Here is a 23,972-nt window from a genome sequence, read left to right as displayed (position 1 = left end):
ACAAAAGTATATGCATACATCTATATGTCTGCGTAAAATAGATTCTTGAGTACTCTTGCATATTGTCCTGAGATTCAGACACAAGTGTCTTCAACACATCCAGTAGTCCATGATTATAAATACGGACCCATAACACATTGTGGACTTCAGAGTCCTCGTCAGCACTTCTGTCAACAGATGGAAGATAGAGCATTTCCTCTTGAGCTGATAGCTATCTTACCTTTTAACTTATTTTTTTCTTTTTTTAATACTGATGGTAAAGGAAAGAGTAAATGACTGTTTTATCAAGATACGTGTTGAAAAAGCAAACTTATGCTATAAAGAAGATACTTTAATTTGATCTTGTGTGCTGGCTATGGTATATAGAAATCGGTTTGTTTTTTAGATCGTATCAATCCTATCTTCATATTTACAACACACGTGCTTGTAATAAAGTTTAATAAATTTTCTAAATGCTGTAGTACTGAATATCTTATCTTTAAAGGTACTGTGTATTAATAAATATACAGTAAGATATAATAGTCTGAGAAACCTGCTTATCAAACTGAAATGCCTTTTCTTGAATCCTGAATTCTTTCCACCACTGTGAATATGCTTTGTGACATTGTCTTCTCTATTTGTCTTTTCAGGATACTAAAGCAGAGTGCAATTCCTCTGTAGAAACCGAGGACAGAAAAGTAAGTGGCTTGTTTTAATTTATGTCGGGCAGCTCTAGTAAGTTACTCTTTCATTGTATTTTTTCTTTTAAATTTAACCATATTAAATTATTTGATCGTGTTTTACGTGTATATGTTAAAGATTCCTGATAGCATGGCAAGTGCAGTTGTATTATTACTTCAGTTGGTACAAAACAACCTTACTAGATTGAATGAATTTTAGATTTCTCTTTCTTGTTGAGAAAAGAATTAAAAACACTCCAAGAGATTCAGGAAGCTGCCTTCTAGCTCTCAAGTTGCATTTTGAAACAGTGGGTTTTTACGCTTAATTTAGCATTAGTTTAGTTTAACTGTGCCATAACATGTGATACTGAAGTTTTTTTTTTCTTTTTCTTTTTTGGACTTCTTTTGGCTACTGCATCTTTCTATTTATATTAAGCAGCTCCTCTTTTTCTTAATAACAGCCTAGTTATTTTTGCTGGAAATGAAAAGCAAACTTTGTAAACCAATGTAATCCCATACACACTTGAGATATCCGTGAAAGTTCAGACTGTATTAAATACTGTTATTCAAGTCTAGTATAATATGCTGTCGAAGTTACTGCAGGAGGGCACAATTCATTTTTGTTATGTGATAAAGATTCTACAGAATTCCAATGATTTACAATGTTTTCAGGAACAAAGAGGAAATTATTTTTAGTTAGACAAAAACATACTAAGAGTTCAATTAAGATACTGAAATGTGAGTGTAATTAGCTTGCAAACACAAGAACTTGCATAAAGAGTTGTCTAGTTGTCCTCATTTCTTTAATTTCTTGGAGCATTTTGAAAGAATTTAAATGTTATAATTAGCTATCGTTGCTTGGCGTGTTTCATGATCGGTCTGAAAACTGAAGCTTCTGCTGAGCTGATATGGCAGCTTTACTTTTCAGTCCAGGGATATGGATTACTAATGACCAATTCTGAGATAATTAAATAAAAACATCAATTTTATTAAATAATAATGTGTTTTCTACTGCTTGTTGCATTGCATGTGTTTATTGATACTGTAAATTAGGGGCTTAGTGTAATTTGTAGAACTTGGAACATTGTAAATAAATATTTTTATCTATGCTGAAATCAAGACAAACTACTGCAATTAAGGCATGCATAATTAGCATTTCATAATTTGCACTTCCATAATGAAATATATTACTAATGAACTATATCATTAGTAATTGATGAAAAATTTTCCAAGCTAACAACAAAATGTCTACAAGGTGCCTTCCTTTTCTTACAAACTTTCTTCGTGATGCTTAATCTCTACTTTCTGAAGTACTTCGTTGTGCTTTGCAATTGTTCCCTTGTCATTGAAGAAATTCATGTCAATGCTGTGGATCCAACGTTCTGTTGTGTGGTTATCTTCCTTGTGCTGTCCCACCCTTCCTCTCTCTTTATTCTGAGATGGATGGATTACTGTTTGAGACACTGAAATCTGACTGGAGAGTTGACTTAAAATGGCTGTTCTGTGCTGGGTAATTTTGCTGCATCTGGATTTCACTGTGCTTGGGATGTTTTGTTCTTCGTATTTGGTTTTTTCATTTTTGTTTGATTTCAGCGAACTCTTTTTAGTAATAGACTCACATTTGCTGTAATGTGCAATGACATTCTCTTCAGTATACCTTGCAGGAAAGTAAATGCTGACCATTAAGTAGCAGCTATGGTTATTAGCTTGGTAACTGAAGGTCACTCAGGATATCTTGCTTCATTTTCTGTTTTTGAAGTAGCTCATGGAGAGAACATTTTTGAGATGCATCTTGACTTAAAAATTTACCACATTTGAGCTCAGAGTGCAGAGACTTTATGAGAGCAATAGACTTAATGGGTGTGCATTAGGTCAATAACATGATAGGTCAGTAAGTTAGAAAATTTCCCTGTAGCGACATAATGTTTCATCATTCTCTATTACTTTCTGTGGGATATGATATAGGCAGCAATGCCTTTCCTTATGTCTTCTGAAGAAGAAAAATTAATTTTTTTTTTTTTAGTGCCATCTGTCAGAGGATTTTCAGGCACTTCACAAACAAATTAAAAACACTTTTAAAGAAAGTACTTACATTTATATTGCTCGGTTTATATATGGAGAAATACAATTATGAAGGAAAGTCAGAGGGAAGGCTGCAAAGTTAGTCCAAGGCAAAACAAGAAGAAAAAGTAACTTGGTTTACAAATATACTGGACTCAGCTCATCCTATCGCTTCTTGCAATCTTTTACTTATTCAATTTAATGATAATTTCCAAATATTTTCCATAAAAGTTTTAGGGAAACTTTGTCTTGCTAGGAAAAGAATTACTTTAACATTGTTCTTTAAGTTACTGTGAGTGGAAATTAATAAGGGCATCAAACAAGAAAGAACTTATGAGTCAGACTGTCCACGATGCTTCTTAAGTGCAGACATCTAAGCTATCACTATAATTGTATGCTGTATCCGTTTGTTGTGAACCCTTCTTCTGCTGTTTAGGACCTTCCTATCAGTGAATATGAAGCATCTTTCTTTCTCTTTTTTTTTTTTTTTTTTTTTTAACCTTTTGAGGTTAGTATGCAATCATTAGGATTGTTTAGGGTGCATTTTTTTTCTCATGTTAAAAGGAATTTTTTGTTGAGTAAAGATTGCAGACTCCAACGTATTGTATCAAGGTGTTCTATATAAGTATCTTTACTCAGTTAGGTTACTATGTTCTGTAAATTGTGTTTTGGATATAGAATCAGTGGAATCTTATGGAAAACTGACGGACCTCCTAATGTCTGCTTGAGTGAACAAATAATTCCTATTTCTTCTGCCTCTTATGTGGGACAAATAAGAGTATTATTGAAGCATCCTGTGACAGGATAGAATGTAGAGGAAACAAGTGGGAATAATGCACGAGTTAGAATAACGAGCTGTTCAGATAATATATACCTGTCACTGTATGCCAAAAGTTCCCACTGAGATCTCAGCTCTTAAGTTGAATTTGAATGACATTTCTGGAGTCATTTTCATCACAGAGGTGAAATTTTTCAGAAGGGTAAAATAATTTCAGGTTTATTTTCTTTTGCAGAAAAGTTGTTTGAAATCTGTGGCTGCCTACTCAGTGATATTTTTAATTTGAGATTTTGTGCAATCCAGATAACCACAAATTCAGACAGTGAGTTGAATCAGACCTACGTTCTATGTTCAATAGGTGTAATTTTATACATTCTTACATAAAAATAATATAATTCTTTATGTAACTCTTCTTGTATTTTTAGCGATATCTTTAAAATCAAAGGATCCCCCATTTCCTTGTCTTAGTTTATGTTCTTTGCAAATAATAGCATTAGTTATGGAAATACACACAGCCAAAGCTTGCCTTAGAACCTAATGTGCAGTGCTAGTTGGTCTAATAAATACTGAAAATGCTGAAGTGAGGAAATAGAAAGCCAGTCAATTTCCTGGCATGTAGATTGTCACAGTGCAAAGGCTTGTTGGAAGGTTCCATAGTATTTGAATGATCGTAATGGCAGTCCTATTACTGCTCTCTTGTTCCTTCTGTCACTGACATGCAATTATGGAATTTCACAACTGAAGTGATGACAATTGCTTGTGTGTGTGTGTCTGTCTTTTCTTTTCATCCAACTGTATTGAGCAATCCGTAATTTGATAAAGTGGAATTGAAATGACAAACTTGATACAAGTGCCAAAACAATAATTTGACCTCCTACTGAAGTGTTAATGTGTTCAGCTGTATGACTTTTATTCATGCTGAACACACATAAGGAATGTGTATGGTATGTTTATTATATTAGAATACCAGCTAAGGGAGATTGCTACTTAGCTGGCCGAAGCCGAGCCAATGAATGATGCTGGTACAGAGGATGTTTAAGAAAGGATTGTACAGCATCTGAGAGAGAGATGAGTGACATAATATGAGAGAAATAGCCCTGGAGGCACAGAGGTCAGTGTAAGGGTGTGGGAAGAAGTGCTTTGGGAGCCGGAGCAGTCATTTTGCAGCTGTGGTGAAGCAGACGCTGCTGCTGCAGCACACAGGGCAGTATTAGCGCAGATATCTGTGCTGTAGCCTGTGGAGAGCCCATGCACTTCTGGGCAGGAATTGTGGCCCATGCTGGAGCTGATTTTTTTGTAGGGAATCGCATCCTGCATTGTACTGGTCCCTTCCTGAAGGGCTGCGCTTTGTGGGAAGGCCCCATTCCGGAGCACTTTGTGAAGGACTGTACCCCATGGAAGGGCCCCATGTTGGGGCAGGGGAAAGCCTCAGGAGGAAGGAGCACTGGTCTGGCTCTACTCCAGGCACTTCATCTATGGCATGCTGTGTAATCCAGAGAGCTGTGGTCCTCCAGCCATGGTATCAGGACCTGCGCTCACTTGAGTAGCTGATACCACAGGCCAGGATGCCCACACTCCTGTCAGACTTCTCATCTCTTTGCCTGGAAGTTAGTGCAGTTGCAGAGCCTGCCAGAGCCATTCCATAGCAGCTGGTCACACCTCATAGGGTGCCCTGCACCCCTAGCAAACCTGCTGTGTGGCCCCCAGGATGGAGGGGTGTACTGTGTGGAAATCCCAGGAGAGCAGGCAGATGACCTTTGATATACAGCACTTGTAATTGTACAGGACAAGCGGTGCGGCCATCCCCAGTTTGCAGGTGGGACAGGAATCTTCAGCAAGCATGTATATTGTAGTCTGGAGACTGCAGGTGGGTCATTTGTTTTTATATATGAGGGTGAATTACATGTGCATTATGGTAACTACAGAAGAAGCTGGGGTGTTGAGTTCAGGTCCAGAGTGATTGTGTCCTTTCAGGATCTGACAAAGGGTGTCACAGCCAATATACTTTAAATGGCAGCCCTGAAAGAGTTGATCTCATCTCTTGGATAGGCAGTAGGTCAAAATTATTGTAGAGACTGTTCAAAACACAGGCTATAAGTTCGCATTTGTAGCAGCAATGTGCAAATGCAAATAATACTGAATAGGAATCCAGAAAGATAAAACATCTTTGCTGCTTAGGCCCATTTTGTGATGCTTGTTCCACTTCAGAAATCCTGCTGTAGGAGTATACTATAGGTGAAGAATGTGCTCAACTAGCTTTCTGCACAAACACTTACAACGTGGTAAGTTTTAATCATGTCTCCCTAAGCAGTGTGCTTAGGGAGATGAGGTAGGGCTCCGAGAAACATAATGAAAAGGAAGTACTTCAGAATTGAAAATGAGATGATAATGATATTTATTGGAAATGGTTTCCATGTTGATAGAGGTTGTCTTCCCTGATGCCTTTTCATTTGCTTGTTAAGAACTCAAAGGCACTTTAACAGAAAACATGGACTTTAGAGAGACCTGTATTAACAAAAAGAAATGTGTATATATATCATACAAAGTAACTAGAAAATGTGTAATGAACAATTTTTTAAAAAGTCTGTATTTCAGTGGCTAGCAGAAACTGAGGACAACTTAAGTATTTCCTCAGTGTATTTCTTCCCAGGCTGTAAGCGTCCTTGTAAGATGCTTTTCTGTAGATGTTCATCGTCTCATGCTGTCATCTTATCGTGGAGCAGGGAGAGGTTTGTGTGCAAGGTGGTCAAGCAACCTAAATGGATACTCAGCTTCTTGTTATTTTGTAGGCAGATGCTTCCCAGCACAGAATCTGAGCACAGCTTCTCTTGTGGACTTTTGACTTCTTAACTCACAATTTGACTTTTTCTCGTGTTATAAAGATTGTAATTTCAAGAATGGGGAAATTTAAAATTATACCTAATTGTACTTATGAACTGAGAACTTGTATTAATTATTCTTTTGGAGCTATACCAAGGATGTATAAACTTCACGTTTTTGTTGAATATCTCAGAGGATGTCAGTAGTCTTTCATATCATCGTTTAACATTTAAACTGGATAAACTTAAAAAAAAAAAAAAATAAAACTAAGGGCAGTTTTGGAAGAGAGCAAAGAGTGGGGAAAAAGGCATGCAGAGTCTCTTACCTATTTTTTTTTTTTTTTTCCCCCCCATATACTTAAATAATTAGTTGCAGCATTAAGATACTGGGCATTCATCTAACGCCTTTGTTTCAAGCTGTTATTAGCTTCACTTATCTTGCTTAGAACATGCTGTTTTTGAAGCAAGTACTACTGGTTCATTAAGCTAGGTGGAATCTAGTCATGATGGCAATAGTGGAATAGGTCAGTGTTTGACGGGATGTGGAGCAAAAATAGGTTGCAGAGTAACTCCTAGGAGGATGTTAGATAACGAGGCTGCTGTGGGAAGCCACTTAGAGTGTTTGTGTTCACAGAGAATCAGTGAATCGATCCGATATTTATTCTTGCATAACGCCCCCAGATGGTAACGTTTTGAAAATATAGATAATACTTTCCTTCTGTTATGCGTCAGGCTTGTTCATGTGCTTTTTTTATTAGACAAGTAATCTTGCAGATGTTGTTTCATTAAACTGAGGTACAGAGATACATTCCATTAATTTTCTATTCCCAAGTTCTAGGCAATGCATTCTAATTTTTTTTTTTTTAAATTGCAGGGCAGCATTTCATGTATTAAGTGATACACAGATTGCACATTAACTGATTAAACTTACCAGAGCACTGCTAATTGAACACTTGCTAACTTGTTTTTTCAAGTTCTTTAAAAGGTAAAATTAATAAAACATAGCTTTTACTGTTACTTGAAGATATTAGAAAATGATGGTCCTAAGAGAGAAAACAGGAGTCACAGAATAGTTTTTTTTTTTTTTTTTTTTTTTTTTCCTTATCTCTGTATGCTTAGATAGTCAGCATGGGGTTTGTTTTCTGAAATACACAGGACTCAGAAATGTTAGTTTTCCATATTCAAACCTCAGTTTTTGGAAGTAAATGCACTTTAAAAGAAACTATATTTCTAAAAGTATTAAAAACTTTTTTTTTTCTGGTTGAAAACATATGGCTGGCCATCTGTGCTTAGCCATAGAAGTGTTTCTACACTGCACTTTAATTTTCCTTGCATTGAGAAGTAATCCACTGTTGACTACAGAAGTGTTAGAGACATTTCCATGAAGTTTCCTCCGAGAGGCTTACTGATGAGGTGGGAGTCTGGAGGTTAGATTTTTCTGCGAGTAAAATTTGGGGAACGGAATTCTTCTGTAATTTGTTTTAAGTCTTTGTAACAGAGCTCATGTTAAAATAAGCACACTAACATTGCTATTCAGATTACAGTCGCTTTCTAATTATTCAGTGGTGTATCTGATTCTCTGTCAAACTGCTCCTCTGTGGTGTTAAGGTAGACTTCATTTAAACTAATCTGTATTAAACTTGAAAATGGTTCTTAAAATTGCATGTGAAGTACTTGATGCAGGCAAGTGTTCTGTTCTAAGTCATAAAATTGAGATATAAAAGTAATCTTTCTCTATCAACAACTGTACCTCTATCAAAAGTTTTATGTTGAAAATAGGAGTCCTTTTAGGAAGTGAACTGCTTATTATATTTTTCGTTCTGTTTTCCAGATAGCTGGTTGCAAAAGCATTCTTACAGAAATATTCTTGAATATTAGGTATAAAGCGTTAACTGTGGTATGTAAGTACCTCAACATGATTATGGGAGAGAAAAGGTGAGATGTATGGATTGTGTACACGTTAGCTAATGGGAAGTGTGCTTAGAGTATCTGAATCTGTCAGATAATCATTTCTTGAATCTTTTACATCTGAAAAATGGAGCTTTGTGTTATTTCAGTTCTGTTAAATGGTACTGTTGGTATTATAACCAATTTCCCAGGTTTCATACAGAATTTGGCTTGCTGTGGTGTTTCTTTTCAGGAATTGTGATTCACTGAAAACAGTGATCAAAACCAAAGTATTGCTTACATTTAGCAGCAAGAATACAGCAGAGGAAAAGTGAAAAAAATGTAAAACCACGGGGCTTAATACGTTTGGGTGAGTTGACCCAGACCAGCAGCTAAACTATTAGCTGCACAGTTTCTTGCTTTCTCCCACCTGCCCAGTGGGATGGGAAAGAGAGTAGGAAGAGCAAAAGGTGACAGACTCATGAGTCAAGATAAAGGCAGTTTAATAAGTGAAGAAAAGGGGAAAATCCAAGTTCACTTACACTCACCACCTTGCGTGAGCACATGCCCAGCCAATCTCAGAACAATGGCTGCCAATGGATGAAGATCCCCCTGCCCCTTCTTCTGCTCTGTTTTATTGCTTAGCTTGTACTTACAGGCTTTGGAACATCCCTTTGGCCAATTCATGTCAGCTGTCCCAGCTGTGTTTCATTACCATCTCTCGCCCACCATTAGCCTACTCACAGAGGTCTGAGCAGTTGTCAGCATGAAAAAGAGAGAGCAGATCTGGATGCTTTGCAAGCGCCATTTAGCACAACCAAAGCAATGGGTGTTACCAACAGTATTTTATATTTATTAGGTTGCTGAAACTGTTTACAAATATAGTAGAAATAGTCTGAAAAATAGACTGAAATTTCTAGCGGAAAACAAGAGATGTAGGGAAACTGGAATGGGTGAGACTAGTGGGAAAGCCTTGCTTCCAACTGTGTACAAGCCAGTAATCTTTTGTTCATGCGTACAGCATTTCTTTCTATCTCTGTTTTGTGGAAAAGAATCCGTGACTCTTTTAACTGCTAATGTTTCAGCACATCCTTGGGAAGCAGAGGGTGAGTTTACAGAATATTAATGAATAGGGAGAGCTCTCTTTCATTTTTTGAGTTTAGTGTTCTCCCGCTGTTTAGGCATAAACTGTTTAGGTGGCTTTACAGGTGTGCACGTGTGGCACGTGTTATCAGTGGCAGATTGCTTTCATCATATTTGAAGGGGACAAGAATGGATCAGGCTATTGTTTGCCAAATTAATATCTGGGAAGTAATCCAACCTGATTAACGGGATTGCTATGATTGAATCACAAAAGGGGAAATGGGCATGGAAGTCTTTTTTTATACCTGCTGGCTCTGTTACCTTCCCAGTACTTTGAACACATGCAATAATATACTTCTATTCAGTAATCCAATTCATTTCTCATTGATTCTAGTTAGTCATGGTTTTTTATATATTGAATCTCTTCCCAGGTAAATCTTTTTGCTGTAGCATTGCTTTCTACAGCTGCCTAGACTTCTGGTGTTGGATGGTTTCCTCAAAACTTTCTAATTCAGCTACCTTAGAACTGACTAATTGAATAATGAGGCACAATGTACTTACCTCTGATGAACCCTGTTAAAAGACCACTTCGATTTAAATATGTCTGTATTTGGAAATTTTGGATTTGCGCACTTCTGTTGTCTCTAAAACACTCATGGCTTTTATTTAAAGGGTAAAATAAATGTAATCATTTTTCTCATTTTTCTTAAACAGGTATGTTTTAGCATCTTCGTGTGATATGTGATACAGATACTTTGTTTTATATCCAAACCATACACTGTCCAGAAATGACTTACGTAATCACAGCAGTTTTGCACAGCCCAGCTGAAATTTTTTTTGCTGTTGATTGAGGTCACAAAAATCTTGGGGTTCTGGAATTTATTTGAGGTGCTTGAATACTGAAATAGGACACCCAAGGCAGTACTAAAATAGCTACTGTGGGAGAGGTGGTGATGGAATACGTGCCATATAACAGCTTCTAATAGCATTCAAGAGTTATGTCCTAAAATACAGTGTAAGTATTGAAAGAAGAATTCTGATTTCATATGAAAGCTGTGTTTTTTCCTAGCAGATTAATGCACAAAAGTGTTTATTTATATTTCTCTGGATAATGGCAATGACTCTTGAATTTAAATAAATGAAATAGGAAAAAAAATCTGATCTCTGTTACTACAAGTATTGAGAGAACAGAACAATTTGTTTTTTATTTTTTAATATATACTTTGGTGGATTGCCTGAAATCCAGTAGGGAACATTTACATTTTCAGGAAAATCTATTTAATTGAAGATCGCTTCATTCTGATCTTCCCTGAGCAGATAACGGATTGGCTGATGACGTAAGACTTGCAGGAGGAGATACTCATAGAATCTTACAGCATTGAAACCGTGTTACACCAACTCATCAATTCATTTTCCTGAAAACTTTGTGTCTTAGGTCATCACAATTACGACACTATTATTGCTATGTCCCTAGAATATTTGTCTTCAAAACCAATATCGTGTATTATTTCACTGTATTACAGAATTATGTTTTCTTTGTTTCATTTCCTCATATGAATGTATGATCTTAATTCTGTTAAATGCATTTCAGCATTTCTTTTGTTCATGATACCCTGGGTTAAGGTGTGCTTTTCATTTCCAGTTGACAGGTGTAGTAGATAAAGACTAGTTAAGACTGTGTTTCCTGCTTTTTCACTGGTTCTATTGAAGTTGGCAATTTTTTCTGCAGGAAAAAAAGGTCTTTTTTTTTTCTTTTTTGCTTAACAGTAGAGCATCTTCCTGATTTGCTTAAGAGGGTTGGCTTTGTTTTCTGGTTTGATGTTTTTGTTAGCTTACAAGATGCAAAATACTTAGGCATTTGATTACTACCCAACATTGTAAGGAATTTTCTTGTAACAATATTTGAGTAGTTAAGAAAAGCAGTCAAATAGAAGAATTTTACCCTTCTGAAGGTGCCCAATCTAATATGATAGCAAAGAGATTTAAAAACAGGACTGTGAAATTTTAATATAAACAAATCATAGAATTGTAGAATTATAGAACCATTGGAAGGGACCTTTAAATGCCTTATAGTCCAACTCACCTGCAATGAATGGGGGCACCATGGCTCCATCAGTGCTCAGCATCCACCCAGCCTGACCTTCGGGTGTCTGCAGGGATGGGGCACCACTGCCTCTCTGGGCAGCCTGTGCCAGTGCTTCCTTACCCCTGTCATTAAAGAATAAATAAAAATGTTGTGATTTGAAATGAGCCTTGCACTGAATCTGAGAATTTATTTCTGATACTCCACACAATTTATCATAAATAAATAAAATCATGCCCTTATGTCAGTTTTCAGGCTGATTCCTGATTACACGTATAATCCAGAGATTTGTAATACATTGTAAGATACAGCTATCAGTCTGGGAAAGACTGGATTGATTTACTCTGTATAACTCAGGAGGATACCAGAAATAGTAAGGATTTTTCACGTGTCTTCACATAGGCACAGTCCTTATTATGCCCATTGAGATAATTAAGACCAATTGAGTAAGGCTTCTCTATTTAAATTACTGCTTTGGGAATAGTTATGAGTCCTGTGAGACTTCATCTTATAGCATGGAGAGTGAAAAGCATTCGATATCATCTTAGGTAAGCAAGGCTTACCGAGGCTTGAGTTGACTTCATCCTCAGCTGAACTCAATGCAAATATTGGTTGTTGCTACTATGTTTGAAGGTTATTGGTCCAAAACTTTGAATATAGCTAATATAGGTAAAAGTCATCTTGAAAATAAAGCATCATGCCTTTTGTAAGACCTGCTTCTTCGTAAGAATGTAAATACAAAGGCTTTCAAAGCATGTCAGTTTTTATTTTGGTACTCTCCCTCTCTCTAGAAATGTGGCTTGCTTACTTTCTTTGTTCAAAACAAAGAGCAGCCTAAGTAATGTGTTACAGTCTAGCACAGGAGATTGTAAGAATGCACTCATATCAGAACAGGGACCAAGTTAGTCTATTAGCATACAGAATTAGTAATCTATCAAAATTTCTCCTACAGTAGCTCTTTCACATCCAATCCTTGCCTTTTCAAAACTGTTTTTAAAAACCCCAAAGCTTGATGCTCACTTTATAAAGAGGTGCTTTTGTAAATATTTCAGTGTTTTAACCTGCCTTTTATTTTCCTCTGTATTTGAAACCTACACAAATTAGATGTTGTTTCAGAAGTTCTCTCTCATTATGTTTCATCTGTCCTTTAAGATAATAGTTTATGTGTAAGTACTACAGATTTCTTCATATCTTCTTTTGATGCAGCCGTGCATACTACTAAGTCTCGATCGGTTTTAGCTTTAAATGTTAAGTTGACCATTAGTTTTGGCACATCGTGGATGAAATAGCTTACATAACCAGGAGGTGGCAGTGTAAGCTTAAAAAAATAAAATAAAATTAAAAAAAGCATTCACTTAGTAAATCAATTCTTAAAGGAGGGTTTTGTTTTGGTTTCTTTTTCCCCCACAACAACCCAATTTTATAATAACTTCGAAATCCTTATAAGGCTTGCTCATCCTCGACATAAGCCGTGGTTAAGATTCTGTATTACTCTACAGCCTGTATGTTTATTTTGTCCTATTTTAGATCTGATAGAACTTCCCAATAATTTTTGCTACTGATTCTGTGTATCACTGCACAGTATGGTGCACTGTCACTTCACTAAATTTTTTGTTAGCATTCTACATAACAGAATTATTAGTATTTTTCAAATGGCTTATCTCAAGCCAGTCTTTCACTTCCTACATAACTCCACTGTTGTTTGTTGACTGTAGTAAAACTTAAAACATCCAGTTTGATTAAAAGTATTCAGAACTGTAGTTTCATCTTTAAAGATTACATAAAATCCATGTATGTCACAGTGACTGCTTTTTCACACAGGAATGAAGAAGTGGAATTAATTGAAGGCATTAAAAGTGAGGTTTGCTTTATGGGCTGACTCTTAGAGATTTTAAAAGCCCTATTTTTGTACACTTCAGCCTAAAATGAGAGCTTCCGAATGGATCGAATGCAACAGAAAAATCAGGTTGTCCTTATCACACTTACAATCCCTCTTTACCTGCCCATACTGTTGCTGACATTTAGGCATTATTTGTATTAGATAATATTGTTGGAGGGAGAGGAGTAGGGGTTGTGCATCTTGTTGAAGGCTTTCTTTTTATGTATTGATTTCTGCTCAGAATGAGCTAAGAGAAGATGTGGAAGCCAATTTACAGCACGACCATAGGAATGATATGATACAAAACCGAGCTGAAGGATTTGGTGATTAGTAGGTAATTTTTTGTAGGCTGATGTTTATATTTTTGTAACAGTCATGACTGAATGTCCAAATAGCAATTCTATTAATTCTTTTCAAAGCACACAAATTCGTTACTGATCTAAGTACACTGCAAACTCCACCATTTTAAAAGCAAATTATTTTGCTGAGGTTTGTTTTCCTCTGTAAGGTGATTGCTGCATTTAAACAAACTTATCTGAGCAGTTTATTACCCATAATTCCATTGGGAGGTGCTTTTTTTGTTTTAGGGTTTTTTTAGTCTTTTTTTTCTTCCCCATAGTGTCTGGTGTGTTTGTGTGATTACCAAGTAATCAGGCTTTCATAACATCGTTGCTATTACACTTCTTGTGACAAAAACCATTAGCAAATTTGTCCATAAGGGGTAGACTAATACAGAGGTTGACAGTGAGATAACAATGAAATTAACAGTGGATTCTTTTGCTATAAAACTCAAAGTTAATGCTCCTGGGGATAAACCAGAGGCCCATTGCTATTAACTTGCCTTTTCTATCCAGTTGATTAAATCCTGACTCCTGTGGCACATAGGGTGCATGGCAGAGCTGCCTGTTTGGTCAGGCATATATTCACAGTCATATTGTGTAGCTGAATGGGGTTTGTTTGATTGGCAAACTGAGTAGCAATTCAGTTGAAAACATCAACTTCTTTTTTTGCAAGTATTTTAAAAAAGAATTTTTGTCATTCAATGTAATTCTTTGTCATTGGTGAACTGGTGAACTGGTGATTTTGTCTATTGTCCCACCATCTGTTGGATTTCCTACATTCATTGCACAGAATGTTTAAAACAGATCATGAGAAATAGCTCTACATTTAAACTCAGTAACTCTTCAGCCTGTTTATCAGAATTTCCAATATTTAGGTTATATACATACAGCAGTTCATAACCTATGATAAGGGAAATTTTAGTTGATAAGACACATTCTAGTGGATGTGTCCAAGCTGACTTACAAAACAACTGAAGAATAAGTTCTTACATAAATTGAAGTTGTACATTTACTTGATGTGGCTAATTCCATGTTGGTAGTGCTCTGTGTATACTTAAGGCTAGTTAGATGAGCTATAATGATTGCCTGTCTAGGTATCTGATTAACACAAATGGATCTGTGGCTCTATCCTATGAAGCTTGTGCAACAAAGCATGGAATTTTCAACTTGTTTAGCAAAGTTAATTGTGGTTGAAGTCGCCTTTTAATTTATTTTTTTTTTCAGTGACACCAGTAGATAACGTAACATATTTGGAAACTGTCTTGTTTGTTCAACTTCTACCTGTTGCCTTATCCCACCTGACTGTTTCTCTTTGTGCTTAATGACAGCCTGTTCAAGTGTTGAGAAAATTTGGCATTTGCCATTCCTTTTGTAGCAGTACTCTTTGAAACATCAACTATTAATTGTATTTGTTTTTTTTTCAATGAATTAAGTTTTAATGTAAATATATTAATATATATAATTATATGTAATGTTAATTATAATTTTAACATGGGCTTTAGTGCTTAAGAAATTTTCTTATCTGGATGTTGTAGCTTGAATGTGTCTCAGTGGGATAATCTGTACAGCTAGGAGTGGAGGTGAACACTGTAGATATGTTATGATTTATAGTTTTTAACTAAAATATTCTTAATTGCCTTTCCATTAGTATAGCAAGTACTTGGGAATCCTGAACGATCTTTCACACTGAATAAAAGTCATCCAAGGTATTAAATATCTAGCTGTTGTGAACAGGGAAAATTAAAAAAAAAACAACAGACAAACAAGCTGACAGAAATTCACTGTTAAATCAGGAACTTTCATCTTGCAGGCAGAAAAAACGAAAACAAATGGTATCTTCCTATGCCTTGTCTTCTAACTTAATATTTCAAGTAAAGCAGTAATCTTTGAGAAGAGATTCTTGTACTATCTGCCCTCTTTTTATATTTAAATGCATAATGCACTTTCTTTTCTTTTGAAAATTCTGGAATTGTTGTACAAGACAAAGACAAAAATTACCTGATGTTGACTTAGATGGAGAATTTTGCTTTTTAAGGTTTCTAAAATTTGATTCCTTAGAGAAATCTTCCTGTTGTTCTCCATTAAGTCTCTGATTCTGATTGCCTGTATGCTGGCTGTAATGATCAATTCCAGACTGATTCAGAAGATGCTTTTCCCACTATATTATTTTATATTTTAATTTTGTTTGAAATGATCATTAAGCTAATTGTCTGTTTTTTGTTGTGAGCTGGTGATGGCTCTTGCTCTTCGGAGACGGTGAGTATCACTAATAGAGCATTAATTACAACTTATCCAAGATGAGCGTCTGGTTTTCCAAAGCTGTAGGTCAACAGACCATACGTTCCTTTTGCTGTGCTACAGGATGGATTAATTTTAATCACAGCTTTCTCTATATAATTCATGAGCATAACCCTGGCTGAATTACAGATTCTTGAAGTCTGTTAAACACCAGAAACAGTTTCTTGAAACAAGGTTTCTGCTGACAACTAATTCCATTTCAAAGAACACTGTATTTGGCAGAAAATGTGATCTGAGCAAAGGGTTTGAAGGATGGAGCTCTATAGAGGCATTCCATTGCAATACTAAATGTGTACAGTTGACTTAAAAAAAAAGTTATTTTTATTCTGATTTCCATCATGTAGATGTGTACAAAACAGTAACTTCTATGACAGCATCATTTGGTTAACAGACATTTATAAATGCGATCAACAGAGCTTTTTTTAAAGGCCCTCAAATCCTTCAATTTATAAAATGGTCTTGGCCTTTTCAAAGAGAAGACTATGAAGAAAAGAAACCCAAAACGACAGTGGTTATGCTGATATTGTATGATTAATGCATATAAATACACATACAAAGTAAAGTAAAGCATTTACACAAAGATCTTGAGGAATTTTTATTGTCAGTGAAGTCTGTAAAGCTAAAATTTCAGCCTAATGTTTTCTGGTTCTTTGAGTGCATTTTTTTTTCTTTATGGCTTCTCTTTCTTCATATAGCTCAAAAGTGAAACGTAGTGTAGTAAAGCCTTAGTTCAGGTGGAACTGTTTGCCAGGTGACAGATTTTTAATTATTCTAGAAAGAGCAAATCAGACTTTGTAGGTTATTTTGATGCATACAGGTGTGTGAGAAAAATCTATGATGGTGCTGTTGTTTCTGGTGGTGGTTTTTTTTTCTCCACCGCATTAGCAGAAGACAATACTATGATAATTGTGATAGGAGACGTGTCAAATCCTCAGGGTTGGTGCTTCTCTGTACACAGAAGGTTTGGTAATTGATCCGTACCTGTAGAAGTGTGTGATTTCCTGTGTGATGATCGTGTGAGGTTAGCCATTCATTCATGCCTTTAAGTTCGCTGGGTACATTAGTGAGATTTTGGTTTACAGTAAATAAAGCAGTGATACTGTTCTTCAAATGTGGGCTCATCATCTGAGAGATGGGAGGGGCAGGAAATCAATGCTTCTTATCATGACCCATTTCCTTTAGAAGATAAGAATGCCTTAGAATTGACACAGATTAATTACACGGATTATATCAGTTGTCTTCATCAAAATCCCACATACTAAATCAGCCTTAGTAAAATGGTTAATACGGTAGCTGGTGAAGTCATACATGACTTCTATTACCGTATTTACTTTGTCCCTCTCTTTATTTTTTTGGTTTTGAAGGTCTTTAGAAAGCCAAACTAATAATTTCAAACTTAAAAATGTGGGGGAAAAAAAAATAAATCAAGGTTGACATTTAATTAGATGTTCCAAATTCTTTTTAGGAAGAAAATAATAATAATAAAAACAGCTGCTGATGTTCTATGGCTCTGTGGTTTCAGGAATCACTATAGCTGTTCTTTAAAGATTCTCTTTTATCTGCTCTCTTAAAAACCTCAGTTCTGAATTTTGTTGTTTTCTCAGTTACTTCTTTAAATGTCTACTTCTTGAGTATTCTTATTGTCCTATTCTTAATTTGAGCCTAACGTAATTTGGGGTTGATAAATGATAACACCAATTTCAGTTCTTATGGTGCTGAAAAGCATGAAAATGCAATAATTTATAAATGTGTAACATTGCTTTAGTTTATATGATTGGAAGGTTACTTTCAGAATTCAGTGTGGATATTGATTTCCCAAATCGTCATACAGTGAAAAAAGGACCTTTTAGACACTGACTTGATGATTTATACTGGCATCCAATTCCCTTCTGCTAACATACGTTTTGGAGCAGGGAGCTGTATGGGCCTCCTGATAGGGCAGTCATCCTTGCTTTCACAGGTAGTCCAACTGATTAGAAAACTAAATGTCCATTACAATAGGAATCTTAAACTACTAATCACTAGCAGTTCTGAAAATTAATCTCTCTCTTATTTTCTTAGGAACGGTCTTGTTTTGTCGTCTCTGTGACTGTTCTAATCCCTGGCAATAATTTCAGGTTAGAATTTCTCCGGTGCCTACTACTGAACAATATTGCTGTTTGTGTATTTAATTGCATCCTATTCACATTGTTGTTAGATGTTAAGTGTTTCTTAGTTGTGGAACAAATGTTTTTGCTGCATGGATGAGTGTAAAGGGCTTCAGATATAGATTAAGGCAGCATTGAGGTAGGCTGGTAGTTTGTCTAAATGCTTAAAGTTGTTTCTGTGAAAGTAACACTGCAGCATTTTATTCTATATGTTAAATAAACCACTAAAAAAAACACTTTTTTTTTCATTTTAAGATGCCATAAAATTGGATTTACTTTTTAGTATAAACAGTGTTTTTCATGAGGAAAAGGTCGAAAACCTTCAGTGTTTTGTATAATGGACTTTTAATGAAGAATACAATTTTTTTAATGCTTTCCTAAGAACGTTATTCTTCATGTATAATACTGACATAGCTTCAAGTAGGAAGAGGATAACAGATGAGGACTGTACCCTGAGGGTTTATTCCAAGTGCAAAAAGACTGTTTTAGGGTCCTGATCTTCAAATTTCCTTTGCCTGTAACATTCTGTAGAAAGCTGTCTGGTTCACTTAATGCTTTTTTTGGTGATACCTTTAATCCCAGCTACAACAGTCCCATTGCAATTCTGTGCAGTAGAAAACCTGATGAACCAAAGATAATCAAAGACAGTTGAAACTTCACACTAATACCAGAATCTTTGGGGAATATTAGGAAAAAGCTTACTTCTCTGTTTGCCTTAATAGAACACATAGTCTAACAATATTTCTTTAGCACAGGTAATTGGACAACCGTATTTAGATTTCAATAAGGTTCTCATGCACTTGTGTAGAACACACTTCTCTTAAATCAGGAAGGCATTATGAAATGTTTCATTTGTGTAGATTTTGTGTGCCAAACCTGAAGATCACTGCCTGTCGAAACAAAGGGAAAGAAATTTGAGGGATGTTTCTCGAGGAGCTTTGAACTCTTAAGACTGTATTTGATTTTCATATTAAACACTCTTATGACTGGTTTTCAATTTTTGTATGGCTATTGATAGACAGACAGGGTTCTACTTGTGACATGCTATTAGCGCTCTGATGATAAGTAGGAGGGGATATCACTCAACAAATGATTCTCAGCTCTGCAATACTTTTGCATCATAAAAAAGAAAATGGAAGCTTAGAGTAGCTGAACATCAGTATTCCCAGCAAAAATACCTATTTTGACTTTTTTTTTTTTTTTTCCTGAGATAATGGGATGATTGTAGGAGCTGCTGAGGAAAAGAAATGTAGTAGTGAACAGTATGCAGATTTCTTTAATGGTACATTTTATTCCTGTGCATTAAAGCAAAGTTAGACTAATTGATTGCTTTGGAAAAAGAAAAAAAAAAAAGACCTAAAAATAGATATTAATTAACATTTTGCTCTAATAAAGCTTTTCTTTTTTTCTTTCCTTTGGAAAATTGATGAGACGTGTATAGTTTGAGATATAAAAATGCTTAAAAGGAAGAAAGAAAACAGTATTTCCATCCTTGTTTTCCTCTTACAAATCACCAAGTTGATTTGGTATATCTATAATTTTACTGGCTAATTCAATTTAGCCAACATGGGGCTTAAAATGTAGCTTCGTAGGTTTAAAAAAAACAAATGCTAAAGAGGAAAGAAGTAATTCATTTTTGGAAGCATGAAAAATATTTACACCAGCTTATTTTGATACGTGATATGTATAGTAGCCTTATCACACTGTCACATGATGTTAATGTAATATATTTACACCCACAAAGGTGTTCACTCTGCCGATGCTGGAAAAAAATGCCAGGACTGATGTAAGAAGGGATGAGTGTTTTCCTTCTTTGTGTGTGTGTTAGTATAACATAAAACACAGAGGATGTTGTTTTCTAGTGGTTTCCTAAATGAACACAAAATGTTGAAAATTGATTGTTACTTACTGTAGTACTGTCCTAAATCAAAAATGACTGAAATTAAAAAGGTTAATGAAACCAGCTCATTCTCTTTCAACGATGGTTTGGCAAATGAAGGGTCCTTTATTCTTTCCCCTCTTGTTTTTCCTTGAGGTAATGGAAAATGAAAAATGTTCTGTAAATGTCAAAAACGTGATAAAGAAGAATCCTATTGGTGAGTTAATGAAACCTTTCTGCCTGGTGGCAAGTGGCAGGCCCTCATCTCTACAACAACTGGCACTAGGATGCTCTAAGCAGTAATATCTGAAGAACTGTGCAGCACCTTCCATCACTAATTCCTAGCTTACTTAAAGTCTCCTAGGCAACTCTCTTAAACAGAAAGGAAAAACAGTGGAATTGCTATAGCATCTTCCCACAACTACTGCCATAGTTTTTTCTCTTTCCTGGAGATCTGCCATCTACTGTACACGTATCAAAAACAATAATGTTGCTTGTGCTGTGGGATCTGTGTGTTCTCTGTCACAATTTAATTACTAACTGAACTGTATTAACAACATACAATACTACACATGTAATATTACATTGTAATTATATATTAATATTGTATGTTGTTTATACAATCCAGTTACTAATTAAATTATGTGAGATACATTAAAAGGATTTTTTGTTTGCTTCCGTGATTTCAGACTCGCAATCTGTGCTGACACAATTGCAGCTGTGTGTAGCATATGTTAATAGTATAAATAACAAGAAATTGAACTGAAAAGTGAAAATGAAATATGGAAGATCCCTCAAAAGGAGAGTTAATAGATTAACTTATTATATAACTTATACAGATTAATAAATTACTCTTTTTCATTGTGAAACTGAAAATACTTATATTGATAAATATGTCCAAAGATGAAACGATTATTTTTTTTTTCTTGGGAAACTGAAGTACTTGAGCAATATGCACGGGCATTCTACGGTTTTATGTAGCAGATAATGGATTCAGGCCTTCTAACCAATAAACAATTTAAGAAATGGTTGTTCCTTGTAATATTTGCTTTCAGGTATAAATACATTTGTCTTAGAGGCTTTCTGCAAGGTTTATACAAAACAATGCTAGTTAATATGGGTAGGGATTATATGCTATTTTCAGTTGCATAGTTGAATTATGATGTTTGTCTTAATCTAAAAAAAGAGGTCCTTAGGAAACTGCTGAGGACAAGAGATGCATCACAGTGGTTTGATATCAAGTGTCTCATTGAAATGTGTTCTCCATGTGTTCATGAGAGAAATATCATCACCTCTAGTTGAGTATACATGTATGTATAAAAAATAAAAAAATAATAATAATAAAAATCTCCTATATTCAGGGATGAACTATTAGCTGTTCCTTGTTTTAGTTTGTTGATGTAGTACAACTCCCTGGAGCAAGTTTATAAAATAATAGAATTCTTTTCAAATTTTTCAACATTCCTTTCACAAAGAAAAATCTCTCTTGATCCTGCACTAAAAAATGCAGTTTATGGCTGCAGGAATACTATGTGGTAGATGGTTCCAGTATCAAGACTTATTCAAATCTGTTGAGATTGTGCAAACAGAATTGGAATTAGTACATCTTTATGAAAATTATTTGGATGTCCTTACTTCCTCTATAGCTTTCTATGCATTGCATACTGTATTTCAAAAAACACCCATAAGGCTAATATTTATTTTTTTCATCTTGTCAGAGCACATTTTCTTTTCCATCACTGTGCTTTTCTTTCTTGTTGACACAGAAATGTTTTGTCATGTTAGTAGTGAAGTGAGATGTTAGGTGGAGACTTTCTGATTAGCGAGAGACTTTCTTGATGAAGAAAGCAGTTTTATAGTTACTCGCATTCATTTTTTGAAACTTTAGCAGTTAAAGGAAGTCTTATCATATACAAGAGCAGATATGAATGATATTGTTGGAAATAACCTAGAATTTCCTCATTCTTTCTTATTATCTTCTCTTAGTTTCATCAACTTGACTGTGTTGACTTATACCATAGCTGGTTTTCTTGCTAATTTACATAAATCTCCATTAAATAAAGTTAGGTTTGGACCTGGTATTTTTAAGTTTATTTACTATCATAAGATAAATGGCTTGGAGCTCATGAGTGGTCTTTTTATTTATATCTTTTGTGTGGTTGAAAGGGTGATGTTTGTTGAAGTGGCAAAATGTGAGGCTGTCAGGAGAACAAAAAATGATAAATGGAAGTTCAAAGAACATGTTTTTAAGTAAGTCAATTTGGTAATTAGAAGTTGGAATACCAGTAGATTTTCACAGTAGGGAGGACAGCAGGGAAGGCAAAGAGTGCTAATTTTATTTTAATTAAGCTGTTCGGTTAATCAGAATCAGAGAATTCTGCTACTAAGTGGGAAAGGAGGAACAGTGTGATGTTATAGACTTGCTCCACGTTTAACTCTGTCGAGTGGCATCCATTTTATTGTGGTTGCAGTATGAAGTGTTTTCAAGCATTACAGAAGGAGCTATTCAAATTGTGAGCAATGTTCAAGTAAAAGCAAAGCTCACTTGATCTCTCTCTGGGCTTGTGGCTTTTGTCAGTCTCAACAAGCTCTTAGGGCTCAGCTCTTTTTCGTCCTAATGAGAAAAAGCAGTAGATAGAACAACAGTCCTGCTTTTTGAGAGTAAGTGTACAAAACATAGATGATTTTTTTTATCATTATAACTCTGTGCTTCAACTAAAAATGTTATGTGGCTTACATTATGACATAGTTCGTTGTGGGAAAACAGTAGTTGTGATTTGCTATCAAGATCTTCGAAGAGTAGTAGCAAAGACCTCTTAAGTCATGGTTGTGATTAGTAATTACTGTGAGCTATTTGCTTTCTGTGAATGAAGCATTTCATCCATATATAGATAACTTCAAAACCAAAAGCTTAGTGTTTGAGGATATACGGAAATCAGCTTGTTTATGAAACTGTTATTTAGCTATCACGCATAACGTGCATTAACTCAAGCAGGAATTTCAAACAGGATAGTGCCTCTGGTAGCATTGCTTTTCAGAACTTTTATCAGTATCCTTTATCTTGTAGCAAAGTGCAAAACTAATGGCCCTGATTTTAGTTTGGGTTTGCAACGTGCCTCTGGTCTCCTGATCCAAGTCCTGACAAGCTTACTTAAACTGCTCAGTTTAATAGTAAAGTCTATGTGTGTTTTTTTTTTATAGAACTTCTGAAGAAATATTATGTTCCAGGAGTTAGCTGGAGGCTTAGTGTTCTCTTCTAAAATTTTCTTAACTGCCTTGCCAAATAATGGAAATGATAAGAATAGTAAACCTATTGTCTGATAATTATCAACTGTAGTCTGAGTAGTCATTAGCATTTGTTCTGATTCCACAGTTGCATTATATAATGCTAGCCTTTTCACAATGTCTCTGTTATAAAGAGACTTTACTTTATTCCATTAACTACATTACCAAGAAGCTACTGCATGACAAATTTTGGATCCAAATCGTAATGATAGGTCGGGATATGCCAGGAAGCAACTAGGTTTCACTTACCAAGCTAAGCTTGCGATTCTAGCATTCAAAGTTGTTTTGAATTGGAGTTGACTTGTAATCAGTGAACACAGAATGAAAAAGAAATGTCAGAACCCTATTTTTTGTTGATTCTGTACCATTCACTGAAAAACGACCAAGACAATAGTAAGCGTTCTTTACTAAGTTACTCTGAAATAACATTCATTCATAGCATAAAATCTAAAGCTTAGCCAGGAAATAGCTTTGTTAACACTTAGTTGATGAATAGTTTCTGTGGAAGCCTCTTCCAGATTTTCTAGACTGCCTCCTCAGTGGCAATTGACTCTGTACTCTTTCTATCCCACGTTATTTCTCACAGACACAAGGACCACGTATTCATTTGCTTTGTTTGCAATATAAGGTAGCTGGGACCTACATTAATACGTTTATGAATTCACTCCTTGTGAGAATAATTTGTTCACTTTTTTGTTTGTGTGTAAGTATACCTTTGCATCAGATAATTCTACATAGGTAATTCATTTCCATGATTTAAGATGTTGTTAATT

General features: G+C 35.3%; 1 protein-coding gene across 13 annotated transcripts in view; it reads left to right on the top strand.

Annotated features, from left to right (window-relative positions):
- RBFOX1 (RNA binding fox-1 homolog 1) overlaps positions 1-23,972 on the top strand; it is a 755,409-nt gene that overhangs the window by 236,076 nt on the left and 495,361 nt on the right. For all 13 annotated transcript variants that reach the window (XM_085237541.1, XM_085237554.1, XM_085237546.1 and 10 more), the window contains exon 3: positions 630-677. In XM_085237541.1, coding sequence (XP_085093667.1) covers positions 630-677 — 48 coding nt within the window. The remainder of the gene's footprint in view (positions 1-629; positions 678-23,972) is intronic.

The sequence above is a fragment of the Meleagris gallopavo genome, chromosome 16 (genome assembly GCF_905368555.1).
Source record: "Meleagris gallopavo chromosome 16, MGAL_WU_HG_1.1, whole genome shotgun sequence".
In the NCBI taxonomy this organism is placed as follows: Eukaryota; Metazoa; Chordata; class Aves; order Galliformes; family Phasianidae; genus Meleagris; species Meleagris gallopavo.
Note: the sequence above shows the minus strand (reverse complement) of the source record. Positions and strands in the feature narration are given on the sequence as shown.